The sequence below is a fragment of the Trichomycterus rosablanca genome, chromosome 6, assembly GCF_030014385.1.
Source record: "Trichomycterus rosablanca isolate fTriRos1 chromosome 6, fTriRos1.hap1, whole genome shotgun sequence".
Classification (NCBI taxonomy): Eukaryota; Metazoa; Chordata; class Actinopteri; order Siluriformes; family Trichomycteridae; genus Trichomycterus; species Trichomycterus rosablanca.
The window spans coordinates 12,651,133-12,674,553 of NC_085993.1; the positions used below are offsets into that span (position 1 = coordinate 12,651,133).

General features: G+C 40.5%; 1 protein-coding gene across 1 annotated transcript in view; it reads left to right on the forward strand.

Annotated features, from left to right (window-relative positions):
- grm4 (glutamate receptor, metabotropic 4) overlaps positions 1-23,421 on the forward strand; it is a 238,550-nt gene that overhangs the window by 144,432 nt on the left and 70,697 nt on the right. Inside the window, exons 3-5 of the mRNA XM_062997427.1 lie at positions 10,103-10,238; positions 12,132-12,286; positions 13,786-13,926. Coding sequence (XP_062853497.1) covers positions 10,103-10,238; positions 12,132-12,286; positions 13,786-13,926 — 432 coding nt within the window. The remainder of the gene's footprint in view (positions 1-10,102; positions 10,239-12,131; positions 12,287-13,785; positions 13,927-23,421) is intronic.

Sequence of the window (23,421 nt, forward strand, 5' to 3'; positions counted from 1 at the left end):
TGTCTAACATCCACCAGCTCCGTGATGTCATCATGGAGGAGTGGAAGAGGATTCCAGTAGCAACCTGTGCAGCTCTGGTGAATTCCATGCCCAGGAGGGTTAAGGCAGTGCTGGATAATAATGGTGGTCACACAAAATATTGACACTTTGGGCACAATTTGGACATGTTCACTGTGGGGTGTACTCACTTATGTTGCCAGCCATTTAGACATTAATGGCTGTGTGTTGAGTTATTTTCAGAAGACAGTAAATCTACACTGCTATACAAGCTGTACACTGACTACTCTAAGTTATATCCAAGTTTCATTTCTATAGTGTTGTCCCATGAAAAGATATAATAAAATATTTGCAGAAATGTGAGGGGTGTACTCACTTTTGTGATACACTGTATATATATATATATATATATATATATATTATATATATATATATATATATATATATATATATATATATATATATATACTGTATATTTCAAATGATACTGTACTCCAGCTTTGTTCAAACGTTTTTTCAAGCGACCCACATTTTGTCCACGATTTTTACTGCAACTTAGACAACAAAACACAACACTATAAAATATGCTTAATTAATAAAAATGGTGCCAATCTGGTCTAACTGTGGACCACCACAGAGCAGGTATTATTTAGGTGGTGGATCACTCTCAGCACTGCAGTGACACTGACATGGTGGTGGAGTGTTAGTGTGTATTGTGCTGGTATGAGTGGATCAGACACAGCAGCGCTGATGGAGTTTTTAAAACACCTTATGCCTAGTTCACACTACACGATTTTTGCCCTGATTTTCGCTCGGCGGCTGGTCGGCGCTAGATTTGCCGGCTCGGGAGCAACTCGACGTTCGCTTGGCGATCAAAACTCGGATCTCAATCGCTAAGTGTGAACTACCCAACAACTCGATCCGACCGGCTCGCCGAGCGCTATGATCCAAGTTGCTGACAATGAGTGCTATGTCGAACAGCCAACGAGAACGCAAACGCAGGGGAGAAGTTGTAAAAAGGTGGGACAGGGGCATAATATAGTTTATATCAGAATACACCGGCACACACACGTTTTACAGTATTTCTGACCTGATCGTTCTCTACAAAACATAACACCAACACTGCATTGCAAAAATATTTATTAACCTCCAACTTACTATAGAACAATTTATACTGTTCGTGTTGCCAAATCCACTCAGATTCATTTATTTTCCTCCTTGATTTTACGCTGCACATCAGCGCACAAACACTTTGATCGCTTGCTACTTGTTGACGTGAATTTTTGGACGTGGTATCATTAAACTCCTCATCACTTCTCACGTGTGTTTTTGTAACAACAAAAAAAAAAACGTAGTTTGGGAGATCAGAGAAGCTCGCCTGCGATTCCAGTTGGTGATAGATCGTGTAGTGTGAAACCCCCTATCGCCGATCAGTCGTGTAGTGTGAAAGCCACACCGATTGAAAGGCTCCCTAGTGCAAAAGATTCTGTTGTGTAGTGTGAACTGTACAGCGACCCGGCAAATCAGACAGTCGTGTAGTGTGAACTTGGCATTACTGTCCCTGCTGGACTGAGAATAGTCCACCAACCAAAAACATCCAGGCAACAGCGCCCCATGGGCAACATCCTGTGACCACTGATGAAGGTCTGGAAGATGACCAACTCAAACAGCAGCAATAGATGAGTGATCGTCTCTGACTTTACATCTACAACGTGGACCAACTAGGTAGGAGTGTCTAATGGAGTGGACAGTGAGTGGACACGGTATTTTAAAATTCCAGCAGCGCTGCTGTGTCTGATCCACTCATACCAGCACAACACACACTAACACACCACCACCATGTCAGTGTCACTGCAGTGCTGAGAATCATCCACCACCTAAATAATACCTGCTCTGTGGTGGTCCTGTTGGGGTCCTGACCATTGAAGAACAGGGTGAAAGCAGGCTAAAAAAGCTATGTAGAGAAACAGGTGGACTAGGGTCAGTAATTGTAGAACTTCAAAGTGCTTCTACGTATATGGAGCTGATAAAATGGACAGTGAGTGTAGATACAAGGAGGTGGTTTTAATGTTATGGATGATCAGTGTATTAGCTAGCTAACAGAATAAAATTCCAGGGTTTTGTTCTACCATTGACTTTAGACTATTAGTACAAGCAATGCAATAAAGACTGAATCAGACTTAATGTCAGACACAAGCCTTTTTGGTGTAACTTCAGGTTTAGTAACGTCTAACCAGCATAAGCAGTGTGCCAGGTCTCTCATTCAGTTTGGTTCATTTCTGGGATTTTTTGCTATTTTTCTTAAATAACCCGATGAGGAGAGAATGTATGTTCAGTAATAAGATGCAGATGCTAATCCCTAATAACATCTCTCATTAAAAATTGTGACACTTAAACCAGACTCCAAGACCTATGTGAGTATCCCTTAAAGCAGTAAAGAACTGTTACAGGTGCCAGAAGAATTGCACACTTGTCAAGTCCTCTTATTAACGGTTTATATATGCATCTTTAATTTAATATGCCATGTGCTACCCAGACACTTGAATGATGTGACAGTGCTGGCAGCAATAGGTTCAGAATTGAGTAGATGGAGGAAAAAGATGAGCTTTTCTTAAAGTGACTTTCGTAAATCTATTCCATGTCAGCTTCACTGCTAACATTTACCTGTCTGTTTAAAGAACATCAGACAGACAGCAGCCCATTGCAGCATAAAAATATAATGAAAAATGAGGAAAAAAAGTCAAATACTAGCAAAGATAGCAGTGAGATAATGTCCCAGGGAATTTTCTCTATAGTGTGCAAAATTGCATCAACAAGAGTGAGATTATCTTTCAGTTGAAGCAATTTTATGCACTATAAATAAAATAAAATCAATCACTGACATTTTATTTTTGGTATCACTTAAATTAGAGCAGGAGTGCTAAACTTCTGAAGTTGTGCCGAGTAATGGCCTTATCTCTATATACATTCCTTCACTAATTTATCTGTGTAGTAAAGGGTTTTTTTTAATTATGGATTGACAGTTATTTATTTATTTATTAGGATTTTAACCTCATGTTTTACACACTTTGGTTACATTCATGACAGGACACATAATTACTGGATACGCAAGATTCATCAGTTCAAGTCTTTAATGTCAAACACAGTCACAGACATTTTTGTATCTGTAATTCACCTCACTTGCATGTCTTTGGACTGTTGGGGGAAACCAGAGCTCCCAGAGGACCTTCTTGCTGTGAGGCGACAGTGTAGGATTGACAGTTAATTTAATATTCATCTACTAGTAGGAGACAGATGTAGAAGCAACAGTGGTAGCCTAGTGGGTAGAACTGTGGCCTATCAATCAAAACGTTAAGAGTTCAAATCCTGTCTGCCGTGCAGCCACTGTTGGGCCCTTTAGCAAGGCCCTTAACCCTCTCGGCTCAAGGGGCACCATATTATGACAAACCCTGTGCTCTGACAAATTGGGATTCACAGAAAAAGAATTTGTATATGTATATATGACAAGTAAAGGCATTATATTCAGAGTGCTTTAAATGTATCACGTATGGCGTCTTTTTCCAGGAATGAACAGTCAACTACTATCAAAAACACAAGTAATAGAAATGCTAACAGATAATTATGGAATGCTTGTCCAGTTTAGGCAGAGTAAAGACACAAAGATATAAAACTTAACTCTTTTACAATGGCCAGCATACAAAACCAAGCACAGTTTACTTTGTGTAAAAAGTAAACTATTTATTCCTCTTAAACATAAAGACTTGGTTGGCAGGAAATTAAGTTATTTTAATTGCATCTTCAGCCACCTTGAACAAAGTACAGAAATGCACTTTAAAAATCCCAGATTTTATCAATCTTTCCCTGTCTCAGGTCTGCAATCTTGATGTCATTCTAGACTCCACTCTTTCTTTTGAATCTCACATAAAAAATGTTGCCAAAACTGCGTATTTTCACCTTAAGAACATCTCTAGACTGCGTTCCTCTCTTTCATTCTCTGTAACTGAAACTCTCATTCATACAAGATCACGTGACCACATAACTCCTACACTGGTTTTTAAGGCCTTGCATGGCCAAGCACTTACATATCTCAATGATTTACTTCATTCATACTCACCTACTCGTTCACTTAGGTCATCTGATGCGAACCTACTTGTTGTCCCCCACTCCAGGCTTCATTCTATGGGTGACAGGGCTTTTAGTATATCTGGTCCCAAACTCTGTAACTCCATTCCTGTGCAGCTCCGAGTATGCACAACGTTTTCAACTTTTAAAAAGCTTCTAAAAACTCACCTTTTTAAGCTCGCTTTCAGATGGTTAGTAGACTTGTTCTAAATTGTTGTTTTTATGGTTTCTATTTTAACTTTTTTTTAACTATTTTGTTTTACTATTTGGTTTATTCTACCTGTATTATTTGCTTATTCTATCTTTTGTACTGTATTTTGTATCTTCGTCCAGCGACCTTGGGTACCTTGAACGGCGCTTACGAATAAAATGTTGTTATTAAACAATACATATTTAAAAATAAATGTGTACTTAGCCAGACATAATTAATATGTGTAGAGGTTAATTCAACAATGTATTAACTTATTAACAATTTATTCTAGTGCTTTTCCTAAAATAAATCAGATCTGTTAAGACAGATTTTGTATGACTGTTTCGAACTCCTACATCACATTAAATAATGCCACTTAAGAAAATCTTTAGTCAAGCTAATTCCTTTTTCAGCTGTTTACCAAATAAAACATCACTAGTTGGTTGCCCATTACTGAACTATAGCTGATTTATATAGTGCAGCTTTGATTTTGTGTTCTAACCATGTAGGTTAGAGCTTGTCTGTGGTTAGAATGAATAGTTCTTATATCCAGCAAGGTTTTCATCTTGAAGTGGAACTATTATGTTGCTATAAGATTAATAGAACAACCTAGCCTAGCCTAGTGTATTAGGTCCAGTGCTGCCCAGTTTAAATTAGATTATCTGTCAGTAGAGATCAGATATACCAGATAAGTAGTCACTATTGTCTGTTTGGTAGAGCTGTAATTGTTTTATTTTGGCCCTTTTAGTTTGACCAGTCGTGATGATGTTGTTCTGTACCTGCATTCTACTTAGCTTTATGTTGCTACTCAGAAATGCAGCTCAGCACAAAAACAAATCTTAGCCATTTAGCTAAAACGTGGTCAGGAAATATTTGACCATATTTACATACCACACAAACTAGAAATTAAGCTAAAAAAAGATGTGTTTTACTGTTATCTGCTTTAGCCAAGTAGCTAAGATTAGCATGCTAGCTCTGTACTTGTATAAGTCTGCAAGGGTGCCACGCCTCAGGCATAGTAGTTTTACTATGCTGTGGGATCAGAACAGTGCGAACCTTCTGTCCCTCAACAAAAGCTTGTCTTTTAGACATCACTGGCTCTCCTGTTCTTTATTTTATTTATTTATATTTTTTTTATCCAGCTACACACCTACAGAATAAGTAAAGTTAAACCAGAAAAGTATGGATCTATAGGAAGCGCAAACAAGATGCAAATAGTAAAAAGCTGTTAGCTTGTTGCTGGTAATTGTTATAATCATGTTGATAACTTTAATTCTATAATACTGATGCATTACGGTACAGACTACTATATGCTCTTGTTCTGTGTCCCAAAACACATACTAGTGTAATAAAAGTACTCTAGTTTTAAACTGGGCTTTTAATATAACATATATCAATATTCTCATATCATATTGAGTAGAAATAAATAGACCAATTTATTTTTATTTAAATTCTGAATTAATGAGAAAAAGATGGGAAAGTATAAGACAAGAGCACATCACAATATACGAGCGTTCTTCAAAAAGTTTCCACACTTTTTTTAACTCTTTTAAATAAGAATTTCAAAAACAAATGACATCACTTTTCTCCATAGTCACCTTCCTTTGCGATGTATTTTTTTCCAGTGTTGTACCATTTTAATGCCATCAGCAAAAAAATGTTTTTGTGAGTGAGTAGCCACTGATGCACCGTTGCTTTCACATTATCATCACATAAAAATCTCCTTCTCATTGTGTCCAAAAAGGTGGAGATCTGATGGTGCTAAATCTGGACTATAAGCTCTCTCTCAGACACAACCAATTACTACTCCTCCCACCCTCATCATTCCCAACCAAAATGTAAAAGTGTGGAAACTTTTTAAAGACCCCTCGTATAATCACTGTGTGTATTTACTGCATGTAAATTGCCCAAGGGTGGTGCTGGAGCCTATCCCAGCTTTTCAGTGGGCGCAAGGCACACAATAACACCCTGGACGGGGCGCCAGTCCATCACAGGACAGACACACATACACCCATTCACCTATAGGGCAATTCAGTGTCTCCAATTAACCTGACTGCATGTTTTTGGACTGTGGGAGAAAACCGGAGCTCCTGGAAGAAACCCACACAGACACGGGGAGAACATGCAAATTCCACACAGAAAGGACCCGGACCGCCCCACCTGGGGATCAAACCCAGGACTTCCTTGCTGTGAGGCGACAGTCCTACCCACTTAGCAACTGTTCCACCAAATACGGAATTATTCAAATTAATTAACTAGATAAATTAGGGACCTATTAACTACTCCCAGCAACATGCCTGCAACTGATTTACACCTGTTTTTTTTTTTAGAGAAATTTGGAAAAATTGAGGTGTAACACCTGCCTCAGCAGATTGCTCGAACCGCACTTAAACAAATTTAATGTGTATTAATCCACACATGCAATGTTATTTTTAGAACGAGAGGTTTTGCCATCTTGTTTCTGGAATAGCACCCAGACTTACCTTTTCCAGGTTAAAATAATGCATTAATTAATTATTAATATTATCATTATAATTATTACAGTGGTGGGAGAATAGGTAAAGTTGGGTTCTCACGGCTTCAGGTTAAATCCTGAGATCTGAGTGACTTTCCTCCTGGTACACTTAAAAATGCCAGTAAATGGATTCTCTGTAAACTCCAGGGCTCTAGATTCATTGCAGCCCTGATAAAGATGGCACAATTACTGCAGATAAATAAATTAATGTTGAAGGCAGGCGGGATAAATTAAGGGCAGCAGTAGGACAGAATACAACAGTAAATCATAAAGGCAGTCCAGAGCTCCTTGTCTAAATCATGAGATATTTATTTCTGTCCACCAACAATAGAGATCAGTGCACACAGTGTTTACCTGCTGGTGTAACACATCTAAAAAAGAATGACAATTAAGGAGCCCACTGGAGCAGGGCATTAGTAAATTGAGGTTTCCAGGCAAAGCAATTAAACTCTCAATAGAGCATGATATATCTGGAGAGACCAACGTATTCCTGTAGGCCGTTAATACAACAGCCTCATATACAATATAGGTGCTGCATGTAATACCTTTATGCTCTATGTAGGTAACTGAGAGCAAAATTCGATTAACTGTGGGAAAAAAGGTGAATTGAAAAACTGTACACATGAGCCTATGGGGAAAACATGCTTCTTTCTTTGTTTGGTTGCAATCAACGTTGGAATTTTTCTGCTCATTTACACTGTACATGATTATCTGCATACTGAAAAACTAAAGCTTCTGCAAATAATAAAATAAAATAAAAACCCGGTATTCTAGAGCAGTGAAGCACCAACACTACACGCTCCTCCGTTATGCTGATGGGCAAAAATCATACAACACGTCGAGATTATGAACTCCTTGGTTCAAAACTCGGCGTTGCCACCGATCAACTGGGCGCCATCTGGTGGGCACAATTAGCAGTGCCTGCAGCAGATACTAATTGGCCACCGTGTCTGAGGGTGGGGGGACTATGTGGGGGTGGGTGGTTCTTCATACGCTGTTTAAGGACCCTGATTGACGGAAGAGACGCCTGTGCAGAATGCAGAGAGGAGGAGGGCTGTGTTGGAAAAGGCAAGTACAGCAACGTGCTCTCCTCAGATGCAATTCTTTCTTTTTTAGACATTCAGTCATGGGCAGTGGCAGCTCAGGGGTTAAAGTACTGGACTAGTAATCAGATGGTTACCATCTCCAGCCCCACTACTTCCATGTTCGCCTAAACCCACCTAAACCCACTATTGCTTGCAAAAAAAATCGCATAAACGTCACACTTATATGATGGTTAAAAGAGCCTATAATTAAACCTGGTATTCTAAAGCAATGAAGCACCAACACTACATGCTCTTCCGTCATGCTGATGGGCAAAAATCATCCAACAATTCTTTCTTTTTTAGACATTCAGTCATGGGCAGTGGCAGCTCACTGGTTAAGATACTGGACTAGTAATCAGAAGGCTACCATCTTCAGCTCCACCACTTCCATGTTGGCAGTGTTGGGCCCCAGAGCAAAGCCTAAACCCACTATTGCTTAAATTCTATTTTTTCACAATAGTGTGTCACTTTGGGTGAAAGCCTTTGCTAAATGTCATAAAAGTACATTTTCAGTCACAGCTAATGAGAACCTCAGCTGTCCAATGCCTATCGCCAGGTGCAAACTGGAAATACATCATGATCAGGGTGCCAGTCCGTCACAGGGCACATTTATTCATTAATTTACAGTCATTCATACCAATAGAAAATATTCAGCAGTGATTCACCTGCTGTATATTTTTGAAGGATGGGATAAAACTGACAACCAACATGAACATGCCGACATAATTATGCCTAATTTAACACAAACAGTCATCAGAGTCTAGGTTAAAACCCAGGATGTGTTCAAAACAAGATTTTTTTTAATCACCACTTTATCCTGATCAGGGTTGTACTGTAGTACATATTAAACACCAAAAACAGACAATATACTGTATCATTTATTTTTATTTTATTTTTTATTTTTGTTTATGCATTTTCTCCCCCTTTTCTCCCTTTTAGCATGTCCAATTGCCCGATTGCGTCATGCTTCCTCTCCACCAATGCCGATCCCTGCTCTGATTGAGGAGAACGAAGCTTACCCACGCCCCCTCCGACACGTGGGCAGCATGCTGTATGCATCTTATCACCTGCACTTTGACGAGTGCTGTACAGCTCAGCATTGTGTACGGAGAGACACACCCTGAGAGCACTCCTTTCTCATCTCTGTGCAGGTGCCATCAATCAGCCAGCAGAGGTCATAATTGCACCAGTCATGGGAGAGAGACCCCATCCGGCTTAGTCCCGCCAATATCTGAACAACAGGCCAATTGTTGTTCATGTGGCTGTTCAGACTTAGCCGGCAGGCAGAACTAAGATTCGATACGATGCATTCGAGATCCCAGCTCGGGTTCCAACGTGTGTTTTTACCGCTGCGCCACTTGAGCGGCGACAACATATAATTTAACTTGTTTTAAAGATTGAATCCTTTCTTAAAAGATCTTAATAAAGGAGTTATTATTTACTTACTACTATTTACACCTACACGCCAGAAGTAAATCAGGGAATTCATTCATATATTGTACAGAAATGTATGCATTTATTTACTATTTATTTATTTATTTATTTACTTTTCCCCATTTTAACTCTATTTATTAAGAATTTCAAAAACAAATGACATCACTTTTCTACATCGTCACCCTCTGATGCATTTTTCCAGCATCGTACCAACTTTTTAATGCCATCAGAAAAACATGTTTTTGGTTGAGCGCGTAGCCACTGATGCACCACTGCTTTCACATCATCATCATCACATGAAAATCTCCTTCTCCTTGTGTCGAAAACGGTGGAAATCAGATGGTGCTAAATCCGGACTATAAGCTCTCTCAGTCTTTGAGACACGACCAATTACTACTCGGAGTGCGGAGACTTTTTGAAGATCCCTTACTGTTTTGAAGATAATTACTGGGTGTATTTACTGCATGTAAATTGCCCAAGCTATTACCTCTCATCAACATGGCTACAACTTATTTACACCTGCTTTTTGAGAGGAGGGTGGAAAAATTGAGGTGCAACACCTGCCTCAGCTAATTGCCTAAACCTCACTAAAACTAATGTAATGTGTAATAACCCTCACATGCATCTCCATTTTTAGGAAGAGATTTTTTGCCATCTTGTTTCAGTATTTTAACTTTAACACTTTATAATTTATTGCACTGTTTTGTATTTATGAACTCATGGAAATTCCTAATATTTTCTTTCATCTTTTCTTTACAGGGGGTGTTTGCATCTCCCAGTCAGTTAAAATCCCCCGAGAGCCCAAACCGGGAGAATTTGACAAGATCATTCACCGACTAGGAGAAAATCCAAATGCCAGAGTGGTTATTATTTTTGCAAATGAGGATGATATAAGGTAAGTACTAACGACACAATGATGTTTAGATTATTAAATTGTATAATTTCCTAATAGTTTTTAAATAGTCTTTATGAAACTGCTATGGCTACAGTTAAACTCACTCACTCACTTTCTTAACCGGGATGGGGGGGGGGGGGGGGTGTTCTGGAGCCTATCCCAGCTTTTCAATGGGCCCAAGGAGTAAGCCCCTGGATGTAAGCCCCTGGAGTAAGCCCCTGGATTTCTGCAATTTCCCTCTGGGATCAATAAAGTATTCTGATTCTGATTCTGATCGGGCGCCAGTCCATCGCAGAGCAGACACACATACACACACCCATTCACCTACAGGGCAGCTGCTGGAGTTTTAAATACCGTGCCCACTCACGGTCCACTCTATTAGACACTCCTACATAGTTTGTTCACCTTGTAGATGTAAAGTCAGAGATGATCGCTCATCTATTGCTGCTGTTTGAATTGGTCATCTTCTAGACCTTCATCAGTGGTGACAGGACACTGCCCATGGGGTGCTGTTGGCTGGATATTTTTGGTTGGTGGACTATTCGCAGTCCAACTCTATCAGCACTTCTGTGTCTTATCCATTTATACCAGCACAACACACGCTAACACACCATCATGTCATTGTCACTGCAGTGCTTAGAATGACCCACCACCCAAATAATACTCTGTAGTGGTCCTGGGAGAGTCCTGACCATTGAAGAACAGCATGAAAGGGGGCTAACAAAGCATGCAGAGAAATAGATGGACTACAGTCAGTAATTGTAGAACTACAAAGTGCTCCTTTATGGTAAGTGGAGCTGATAAAATGGACAGTAAGTGTAGAAACAAGGATGTGGTTTTAATGTTATGGCTGATCAGTATATGTATATTGGTTCTTTAGATTTAAAAGCAATGTTGTTTTTTATATTTCCAACTTTCGCAGCAGTTTGGGGAAGGCCATGTCCTATTCCAGCATGATTGCTCGAAGGCATGTGCATAAAGACAGAGTCTGAAGAATTATGTGTGAAGGAACTACAATAACCTGCAGAGAGCCCTAACCTCTGCCCTATTAAACACTTTTAGGATTAATTGGAATGCCCGACTTTGCAAGTGCTCTTTGGGCCCAATTTTTACACATATATTTCCTATTGATGTAGGAACTGCGATAGTTATAGGTATTAATGCTCATGCTTTTAGATAGGGGTGGTTTTTGCAGGTCACACTCAGGTGTCCATATACCTTTGACCATTTAGAGTTAGCCTAAATACATGCATGATGATTAATGTCTTGCAATGGTAAAATTTGCTCACTATGTCTAAAATTTCATATTATTAGAATCTTTTTTATTGGCCAAGGACATTTTCACGTACAAGGAATTTGAGTTGGTAAATTGGTGCATGGGAATCAATATAGAATCAAAAAGATGAAAAATACAATATATAAAAAATACAGAGAATACAAAAATGATATAAAATGTAAATAAAAAGAGGAATAATAGAAGAAAAAAATGTACCCAGATAAAAGAGCTCACAGGAGTGCAATAACAAATGTGCTATGAAATAGAGCTCACAGGAGTGGGAGGAAGTCATTGTAGAGGTCTTTTGTTTTGCAGATGATCTTTGTTTTATAAAAGCACAGAGAGATGAATCTACATCCACATGCCTTGAATAAATTTACCAACCGGAAGCATTTTGCCAGATAGAGCATGATCATTCTGGTCACTGAAAACCATGATCAATATGGAAAGCTCAATAACTTAATGATTTACAATTATTCTGAATAAGGACTTGGCAAATTGCTTCCCAACATAGACAGTATTTTAATAAAGACAGTAAAAAACAGTTGAGCTATCTTTATTTCACTGAACTGGTTAAGTAATGCTTACAGTGTCTGTTTCGTCTGTTTTCTTTATAGGAGGCTCTTACAGGCAGCAAAAAAAGCCAATCTGACCGGTCACTTCTTGTGGGTAGGATCAGACAGCTGGGGTTCTAAGATTTCTCCCGTGCTTCATCAAGAGGAGATGGCTGAAGGTGCAGTCACCATACTGCCCAAGCGCCAGTCCATTAAAGGTAAAGAAACCACATAAAAATACATTTCTGGAACATGTTGGTCAGATAAAATGTATTTCTTACAGTCCAAATGTATTCATTTATTTTTACTACCTGCTTTAACGCGGTCAGGGTTGGGCAGGTCCGTTTCCACTAGGATCACTGGGTGCAAGGCAGGAACACCGTGGCCAGGGTGGCAATTTATTGAAGGGCTTTGTTTATCCCCTCCTTAGACATAGTCCCATAGTCACCTGTGGGTCTAACAACACCCAATAACAGGGCACTAGTCCAACAAAGGCCATAAAAAACCCACTTATTTGCTCACTCACTTAAACCTGGGGGTAATATACCAGCCAATCCTCATTCAGCATTTTTAGAAGTAGGAGGCAGTCACAATACCTGGTGGGAACCTATTTAGGCAGTGAGCTCAGACAAGGCTCAAACCAAGGTTAACAGGTCCCATGTTGCTGTGCAGCACCAGCACTACAAGCTGTGCCACTGTTGTGCCACTGTGTGCCTTATTTAAGGGCCCAACAATGGTAATGTGGCAGTGGTGTAGCTTGAACCAGCAACATTCTGGTAACTAGTTCAGTACATAAACTGCAGCACTATTATTGTTTCATGAACAGTTAGTTAGTGACAACTTAAGCACATTTGCCTATCCTCAGTCAAGCAAGCTTTACAATAGTATGGGCTTAGACACTGCCGTGCAAGTATGAAACCCCTGCTTCACAACTGGCAATGGCTTGACAACTTGCTTGTCTGTAGACAGGGTCACCTGTGCATCCAACAGCATTCAAAAACACTGGGCACAAGGCAGTAATAAACCCTTGACAGGGCACCAGTCCAACAAAAGGCATAAAAACTAACTTATCTGCTCACTCACTTAAACCAAGGGGTAAATTACCAGCCAACCCAAGGTCAACAGGTCCCATGTTGCTGTGCAGCACAAACACCACAAGCTGTTTTGGCACTTAGCAGATGCCTTGTTTAAGGGCCCAACAGTAGTAATGTGGCAGTGATGTGGCTTGAACCAGCAACCTTTTGGTAACTAGTTCAGTACCTAAACTGCAGAGCTATCATTGATTTATGAACAGTTATAGAAAGTGTTACTAAGACTAGATGAGGTTTTGCCAGTTATAAAGTATAATGGTTAACATAATGTGTCTTCTTTAGCATGAACTGTTAATAATTGATATTGATATACATATTTAATAAAAAATAAAAATGTAGAAGGTACATATTTGTCTACTATTATGACTTGGATTAATATCAGAGCACATTTATGAGTGTTACATTTAGAAATAGGGTTCACATAGTTTTTCTTGCAACTGTAAACATCCAAATAATATATTTGCCTGCCTATTTATATTAGCAAAAACCTTCATCAGTAATGATGCTTAAGAAAATGTTTAGGTATTGCAATGCCCTATGTGCTCTCTACATGTCACTGACTCTACCCTTTGATTTGGTTTTGACAGCACATTAAAGTAACATTAATTTTATCGATTTTCTCTCAGGGTTCGATCGTTATTTCATCAGCCGAACATTGGAAAATAACAGAAGAAACATCTGGTTTGCTGAGTTCTGGGAGAACAATTTCAACTGCAAGCTCAACCGCCACGCTCTGAAAAAGGGATCGGGCATAAAGAAATGTACAAGTAAGCAAACACTTCTTTGCAAAGCACTATAAAAGCAGACGGAAGGAAGGGTGTGACGGTGTGAGAGAATCAGCAAGAGGGTGAGAGAGAACAATAAAAAAGGTGTGTGAGTGAGGAGGTAGGGGTGAAAGTGATGGAGAGGAAGGAAAGAAAATAGAAAACAGATACAGTATGTTGGTGCTAAATCCATTCAAAAATCCTTACCCTGGACTGCTGATTGGCTAAGAAACTTAGGGAAGATGTACGTAGGTGACAATGTATGTTTGCACAGTCTAAAAGTGTGACCTGCATTCACATTGTATTTACACAGTCGAGTAACATTATTATAAACACTTGCTATTATCGACTTTCCTAAGTTTTGTGAGCTGGCTTGGTGGGTATATAAGGTGTGAGATAGGCTGTCTGCACATACACTATATTGCCAAAAGTATTCACTCACCCATCCAAATCACTGAATTCAGGTGTTTCAATCACTTCCATGGCCACAGGTGTATAAAACCAAGCACCTAGGCATGCAGACTACTTCTACAAACATTAGTGAAAGAATGGGTCGCTCTCAGGAGCCAAGCCTTACATCACCAAGTGCAATGCAAAGCGTCGGATGCAGTGGTGTAAAGCACGCTGCCACTGGACTCTTGAGCAGTGAAGACGTGTTCTCTGGAGTGACAAATCACGCTTCTCCATCTGGCAATCCGATGGACAAGTCTGGGTTTGGCGGTTGCCAGGAGAACGCTACTTGTCTGACTGCTTTGTGCCAAGTGTAAAGTTTGGTGGAGGGGGGATTATGGTGTGGGGTTGTTTTTCAGGAGTTGGGCTCGGACCCTTAGTTCCAGTGAAATGAACTCTTAATGCTTCAGCATACCAAGAGATTTTGGACAATTTCATGCTCCCAACTTTGTGGGAACAGTTTGGGGATGGCCCCTTCCAACATGACTATGCACCAGTGCACAAAGCAAGGTCCATAAAGACGTGGATGAGCGAGTTTGGTGTGGAAGAACTTGACTGGCCTCAACTCGATAGAACACATTTGGGATGAATTAGAGTGGAGACTGCGAGCCAGGCCTTCTCGTACGACATCAATATCTTATCTTACAAATGCGCTTTTGGAAAAACGGTCAAAAATTCCCATAAACACACTCCTAAACCTTGTGGAAAGCCTTCCCAGAAGAGTTGAAGCTGTTATAGCTGCAAAGGGTGGGCCGACATCATATTAAACCCTATGGATTAAGAATGGAATGTCACTCAAGTTCATATGCGTGTGAAGGCAGACAAGCAAATACTTTTGGCAGTACAGTGTAAATCCCTCGTTGCTGTCATGTCTTCCCAGAAACGGATAGGATCCTCCAGCAAGACATTGTGACATGTCACACGGCTAGAAATGTCCAACATTGGTTGAAAGAGCATGACCAAGACTTCCAAGTATTTTCCTGGCCCCCTTATTTCCCCAGACTTCAACTCAATTGAGCATCTGTGGGACCACCTCGATCGTCGTGTTCACTCTATGGATCCTCCCCCACGAACCCTCCAGCAGCTGTGGAATGCACTGCAGTCAGCATGGCTCCAGATATCTGTAACAACCAACCAGGACCTTACTGAGTCACTCCCAGCCCATCTAGCTGCTGTTTGTGCTGCACACGACGGTTACTCTGGATATTAGCTAATGGTCATAATGATGTGACTCGACTGTGTATTATTTCAGGCACAGTGACTCACTTCACAGCGAAAAGGTCGTGGGTTCACTTCCCAGGTGTAGCAGTCTGGGTCTTTTCTGTGTGGAGTTTGCTTGTTCTCCCTGGGTCTGTGTGGATTCCCTCCAACAGGTTAATTGGAGATACTAAAATTGCCCTTAGGTGTGCGTGTGTGTCTGCCCTGCGATGGACTGGCGCCCATTGGATGCCCGATGGACTGTTCCTGTGTGCCTTGCAACCATTGAGAGCTGGGATAGTCTCCAGCACCCACTTACAACCCTGATTAGAATAAGCGGCTTAGAAAGTGAGTGAGTGAGTTAATCTCTCCCAACTTAGTCAATGCCAACTCTCCTACTGCAATCCTCTTGATACTTGCACAAACCCCACTATTGGCAGGAGGAAAGATGCAGTCACTGACTGTATGTACGTGTGACAGACCAGGAACATGATATGAACTTATAACTAGTGCTGACAACGTGATAAGACAGCATAGGATGCAATTGTGACACCCGCCATGATTAAAGGATGACTTGTATCTTGATTATATGCCAGGCGTTCTAGGGCAACATCACTGTCCAAACTTAAAAATTCACTTTTATGGGAGTAGGTACAATGTTTTACATTTTGTGGATAGTCTTAACAGAAAAGTGAAGGCTGTGAGAGCTGCAAAGAAGCAGCCAAATGAATATTAATGCCCACGGGTTTGAAATATGGTGTAGAACATGCTCATGGCCAAGTGCCCACAAACTTTTCACCATAACATCAGCCATAACATTAAAACCACCTCCTTGTTTCTACACTCACTGTCCATTCCATCAGCTCCACTTACCATATAGAAGCACTTTATAGTTCTACAATTACTGACTGTAGTCCATCTGTTTCTCTGCATGCTTTGTTAGCCCCCTTTCATGCTGCTCTTTAATGGTCAGGACCCCCACAGGACCACTACAGAGTAGGTATTATTTGGGTGGTGGGTCATTCTCAGTGGGCAGCGTCCTGTGACCACTGACGAAGGTCTAGAAAATGACCAACTCATGCAGCAGCAATTGATGAGCGATCGTCTCTGACTTTACATCTACAAGGTGGACCAACTAGGTAGGAGTGTCTAATAGAGTGGACAGTGAGTGAACACGGTATTTAAAACTCCAGCAGTGCTGCTGTGTCTGATCCACTCATACAAGCACAACACACACTAACACACCACCACCATGTCAGTGTCACTGCAGTGCTGAGAACGATCCACCATCTAAATAATAACTGCTCTGTGGTGGTCCTGTGGGGGTCCTGACCATTAAAGAACAGAGTGAAAGCAGGCTAAAAATGTATGTAGAGAAACAGATGGACTACAGTCAGTAATTGTTGAACTAAAAGTGCTTCTATATGGTAAGTGGAGCTGATAAAATGGACGGTGAGTGTAGAAACAAGGAGGTGGTTGTAATGTTATGGCTGATCAGTGTATAGTGTATCTTTATGAATAAGTATTCCTAGAAACGGACTGAAAAAGACCTTGCACATCTACATGTCAGCACTTGTGTCCACCAAAAACTTGTATCTTAAAGTTCCATTAGGAAGTTTCATGACTAAACTTCTAGACTAAGCATCATCTCTGCACTACCTGCGTTCTCTTTGTTTATTCCCTGGAGGAGACATGATGACCCATAATTGATTCAGACTATTCCAGGACTGTGTTGTCAGCAGGGAGCCTTCCAGCACTGAGTCCATCTCCGGTCAGCACATGACCCTCCGGACATCCAATACAGCTGTCTTACTGCATTCCACCTCTGGTCATGGCCGATCAGTGTGCGCAGAGCACTTATTAGACATATGCAGGGCTTTCTAGTGGCGAATTTGCTGGAGGGTGGCATCAGCATGGCATTTGAAGAAGCCTTTACTGCACTGCAGCTGTAAACAGGGCAGAACAGACGTGAGACTCTGGCTTTGCAGTCAAGCTGATTTTCTAGCTGACTACTTCAGAGATTGTGCATCTGACCAAAGCTTCACGGTTCACTATATTTCATTTTATGAAATTCATATCTGATGCACATTTATAATTGAGCTACATTTTGGTAGTTAAACGCTATTACATGGCATTGACCAAATTCAGACGAAAAGCAGAGGGCTGGTATTTACATCAATCAAACATACTTGCCCATACCAGAGTCAACATATATACAACATACACCGATCAGCCATAACATTAAAACCACCTCCTTGTTTCTACACTCACTGTCCATGTTATCAGCTCCACTTACCATATAGAAGCACTTTGTACCTTTACAATTACTGACTGTAGTTCATCTGTTTCTCTGCATGCTTTGTTAGCCCCCTTTCACCCTGTTCTTCAATGGTCCTATAATGACCGCTGAGCTACTATGTAGGGGAACAAATTTCCACGAGGGTGGCTCTTGTTATGGGGCACAAATTCCCACAAGGGTGGCTCTTGTTATAGCGAAAAATTTTAAATACCCACGAGGGTGGCTCTTGTTATAGCAAAAAAATTCAAAATTTCCACGAGGGTGGCTCTTGTTATGGGGCACAAATTCCCACAAGGGTGGCTCTTGTTATAGCAAAAATATTTCAAATTCCCACGAGGGTGGCTCTTTTTATGGGCCACAAATTCCCATAAGGGTGGCTCTTGTTATAGCAAAAAAATTCCAAATTCCCACGAGGGTGGTCTTGTTAGGGGCCACAAATTCCCATGAGGGTGGCTCTTGTTATGATGACCAACTCAAACAGCAGCAATAGATGAGCGATTTTCTCTGACTTTACATCTACAAGGTGGACCAATTAGGTAGCAGTGTCTAATAGAGTGGACAGTGAGTGGACATGGTATTTAAAAACTCCAGCAGCACTGCTGTGTCTGATCCACTCATACCAGCACAACACACACTAATACACCACCACCATGTCAGTGTCACTGCAGTGCTGAGAACAATTCACCACCTAAATAATACCTGCTCTGTGGTGTAGGTGTGGTGTAGTGTATCTTTATGAATAAGTATTCCTAAAAATGGACTGAAAAAGACCTTGCACATCTACATGTCTTGTTACGGGGCACAAATTCCCATGAGGGTGGCTCTTGTTATGGGGCACAAATTACTATGAGGGTGTCCAAATACTTTTAGCCATATAGTGTAAGTTAGTAGATACTATCTTTTTTTTACACTCCAAAAGAAAAATGCAAACAATGAGTCAAAAATAATTAGAAATTCTTAGAATTTATATTTTAAGGTAATATATTTTGTATTATTTTGGTGAAAACATGATACACACAGCTTAATTATATTCTTTTGTATTTATTGGTATTCTAAATGACATTTTATTTTACAATCAACTCAGTATATGCCAGTAATTCTATACATTTGAATTCTACATTGCCTGAAGACATTTCAGGATGCAGTTTGTTTTTATTGTCCCTCACTAAAACCAATTTGAGAAACAGAACAATAAAACTGACAACATTCAGACAAGCAGAGCCAACTGGACACAGAGATGCTGTATGAATATTTTACCACACTTGCAGTGCAGTAGAAACATAAGAATAATAGATGTAAATAAACAATAGAAGGTATAGCATGTAGGAATAGAGCTCAAGCTTTAGGTTTCCAACGAAATTCTAATAGATTGTCATGAAATGGTGAGCATCTTGCAACAGAACAACACTCTGGCTTACAGTCACACACAAAAGAAAAATAACTATAATGACAATTAAAATAATAATAATAAATCAAGAGATTAATACAGAACTAAACCAAAGCTACAGCCAGAAGTAGGACTTAAGAACACAGAAAGTTAGGCAAACGCATAACAAGAGCTGAAACACTGCATTCCCCAAAACACGGACAACGACACAAGGAAACACTGGGCACAAAGGGACAAACTCAAGAAGAATCAAAGCGTTTGGATGCAAGCTACTCAGTCCACCAGGAGTTACAACCCAAATGCTCAGCAGCAACTGCAAGCATATATGTTATTTGAAGAGTAGGACTTGACAATACCAGATAGTAGCTTTGCTTATTTACCAGAAGTAAGCTATAACATTAAAACCACCTCCTTGTTACTACACTCACTGTCCATTTTATCAGCTCCACTTACCATATAGAAGCACTTTGTAGTTCTACAATCACTGACTGTAGTCCATCTGTTTTTCTGCATGCTTTGTTAGCCCTCTTTCAAGCTGTTCTTCAATGGTCAGGACTCTCAGAGCAGGTATTATTTGGGTGGTGGATCATTCTCAGCACTGCAGTGACACTGACATGGTGGTGGTGTGTTAGTGTTTGTTGTATGAGTGGATCAGACACAGCAGTGCTGCTGGAGTTTTTAAATACCGTGTCCACTCACTGTCCACTCTATTAGACACTCCTACCTAGTTGGTCCACTTTGTAGATGTAAAGTCAGAGACGATCGCTCATCAATTGCTGCTGTTTGAGTTGGTCATCTTCTAGACCTTAATCAATGGTCACAGGACGCTGCCCACGGGGCGCTGTTGGCTGGATATTTTTGGTTGGTGGACTATTCTCAGTCCAGCAGTGACAGTGAGGTATTTAAAAACTCAGCGCTGCTGTGACTTATCCACTCATACCAGCACAACACACACTAACACACCACCACCATGTCAGTTTCACTGCAGTGCTAAGAATGATTCACCACCTAAATGATACCTGCTCTGTGGGGGTCCTGACTATTGAAGAACAGCATGAAAGGGGGCTAACAAAGCATGCAGAGTAACAGATGGACTACAGTTAGTAATTGTAGAACTACAAATTGCTTCTATATGGTAAGTGGAGCTGATAAAATGGACAATGAGTGTAAAAACAAGGAGGTGGTTTTAATGTTATGGCTGATCAGTGTATATCATATACATTATTTACTTTCCAGATTTATTTTGAACAGTAAATGTAATTTAGTTAAAGTTTTAATGTTTTTTAACAATGTAGATGTTTCTGATAAATGGTTCCTTTGACAGTATGTTGCCTCCTTAGTTAATTGAACTCATGACAGAAACATATGTTTGTTTATACGCTTGAAAGTAAAATAGCTCAAAATCAGGTTAAAATTTCAGTGGTTTAACAGATGTGTGCCTAGAAAACATATCCTTTCAAAAAGCAGTGCTTCTGAAGTGACAGATGTTTTGTTTACAACTTCAACATCTGTTAATGGAATCTACCAATTGAGCCAGTGTTTTTGGACACTGATGAAGGATTGTGGATATATTTTTTTCTAGCATTTATAGATCGGTTATGAAGGAGCCAGGATCTCGTCTGTGCCTCTAATCTGCGCTCACATTCAGAGGTGCCAGATAGCGGAGAGCAACATCAATGCTTTTGCAGCCTTCACAAAAGCCCTGTGGTTACTGGAGGATTAAAGGCCTGGATATCTCTGCTTTCAGTTCCCTCCTCCCCTCTTCCATTCACACGTAAACATCATGTCCTGTTTCTGCCAGGGATGTGCAATTTTTGGAAAATAAGTTTTGGATTGTAGATGCCATATGCGCTTTCAGTTGATAGATGAATCCTCGATACGTGTAATTTCATTTATCAAATTGATTGAATCATTGCAGCCATGTTTCCTTATCTTTTCTATTGTCTATTAAATATATCCATTCCCTGATGTCTGTCTACTTAACAGATGCTGAGCTAATCAGTGGCAGATTAGTAATGTAAAATAGTCTCCTTTTACAGAGTAACCTTGTAATCCAAAACAAAGAACAGAAATACACAGAAACTTCAATTTAACAGAATAAAGTTGCTACATAAAATGCATAAAATGCAATTCCAAGGGTCGCTCAGGTGGCGCAGCGGTAAAGTACGCTAGCACACCAGAGTTGGGGATTCGAATACATCGTATCGAATCTCAGCTCTGCCTTCCGACTAGGCTGGGTGGCTGCATGAACAACGATTGGCTGTTGTTCATAGGGTTAGGGGTAAAAAAAGTTGGATCATAGGTCCCCATAACTGTCGCAACTGAGGCCCCTGCTGGCTGACTGATGGCGCCTGCAGAGGGCTGAGCAATAATGCTGATGGGGATGTGGCCCTCTGTACACAGTGCCCGTCGGTGTATGAACTCGACTCGTGCAGGTGAAAAATGCAGTCTGTACTGACTGTACGTGCCGGTGGGGCGTATGTCAGTTGAGAGGCGTCCTCAGTCAGCGGTGAAGGGTCGAATCAGTATAATGGACGCAATCAGGGTAATTGGACACGACTAGATTAGGGGAGATAATTGGGGGAGAAAAGTGGGAAAAATAGACAATTAAAAAAAAATGCTATTCCGAAACAGCAAGGTTTTTTCCAGGGCGTGTGAGAATGTACAAAAACACTAAAAAAGTCCACTAAATTGCTAAACATGCACATATAATAAAAATTAAATGAACGATGTAAATAGATATGTAAATATGTAATGTAAAACCTGTACATAAATATTAAATCTGGTGTACTGTACTACTAGGGAGTTTCTTCACACTATATTCCTCACATACGTGACACACAGAAACACAGCTCTCCACTTTCTTAATAAGTTCTAACTTTTCAGCAATACCTAGATGCACCTCTTTCGCTTACCACTTCCCTTGTCTTTCGAGGCCATAACAAAGCCCTAGAAATTGCAAAAATTAAGCATGACACCGAAAAAAACGGAGAACAAAAAGAGCCTCCCAGCAAAACAAAGCCTATCACTGATGTAAACAGACAGACGCGTGCTGGCTAGTTGACAGTTACTGAACTACTGGTCTTGATATGCTTCTCACATGACTTTTTAAACAATCAGACTGGACATTACGTTTTCCAGATTTTGTCCGTTAAATCCCAAACCTGTTAAATGGAGGTCCGTTAAATTGAGGTTTCTCTATACAGTTGTTATCAAAACAACGCATCATGGTCTATGCATCCTCAAGAAACTCCATGAGTCTCATATTCCAAATGCTTCTGCAGTATGGTTTGTTACTGTTAATATGATTAATAAATCTAAAATCATCCTGATTTAGGAAGTTTTCAGCACCCCTTAAAGTCCCCCTGTAGGCTTGAGCTATCCAGTTAAGAGGAGCCAGAGCACAGTTGGTGTCTTGAGTGTTCTGTGAGAGTGGTGTGATCAAAGAGCAGGGCCTATCTTTTATCAAGAAATGTGAGCATCAATGTAGAATATTGATTGGAATGTACAAAACAGCAGGATGAAGCTTTTTAAGTTCATCTGTTGCCCTAGGGGGGCAGTGTTCTCAGCGTACAGTCCCCACCACAATCATTGGCATCCCTGGTAAAGATAAGTAAAAAGGTTATTAGAAATTAACCTTTCAGTAAATATGTATAAATGGTACACCACCTACATATTACTGGCAGTGAGGGTTCTACGCGGTCCATTTTGGTAGATAAATGGCGTATGGAGGTCTATAGAGCAACAGTTGGGCAAAAGTCTGTAACTGTATACCAACAACGTTTATCTGTTGGTGTAGATTATAGTCATGTTTACTGAGCTTGGCGGGTATATAAGGTGTGTGATAGGCTGTCTGCACATGTATCAGCACATATACCGGTTCAAGTTGCACCATAGCCAAGTTGTCACAGTTAGACCCCTGAGAAAGGCCCTTAACCCTCAATTGCTTGCAATTCAGTGATAATTTAAAGTCGCTTTGCTTAATGCCGCAATTGTAAATATCTTCCCTGGGCTGGATGGGATCTTCCAGCATGACCAAGACTTCCAAGTGCTACTCTGCCCCCCTAATTCCCCAGACTTGAACCCAATTGAGCATCTGTGGACCACCTCGATCATCGTGTTCGCTCTATGGATTCTCCCCCACACACCCTCCAGCAGCTGTGAG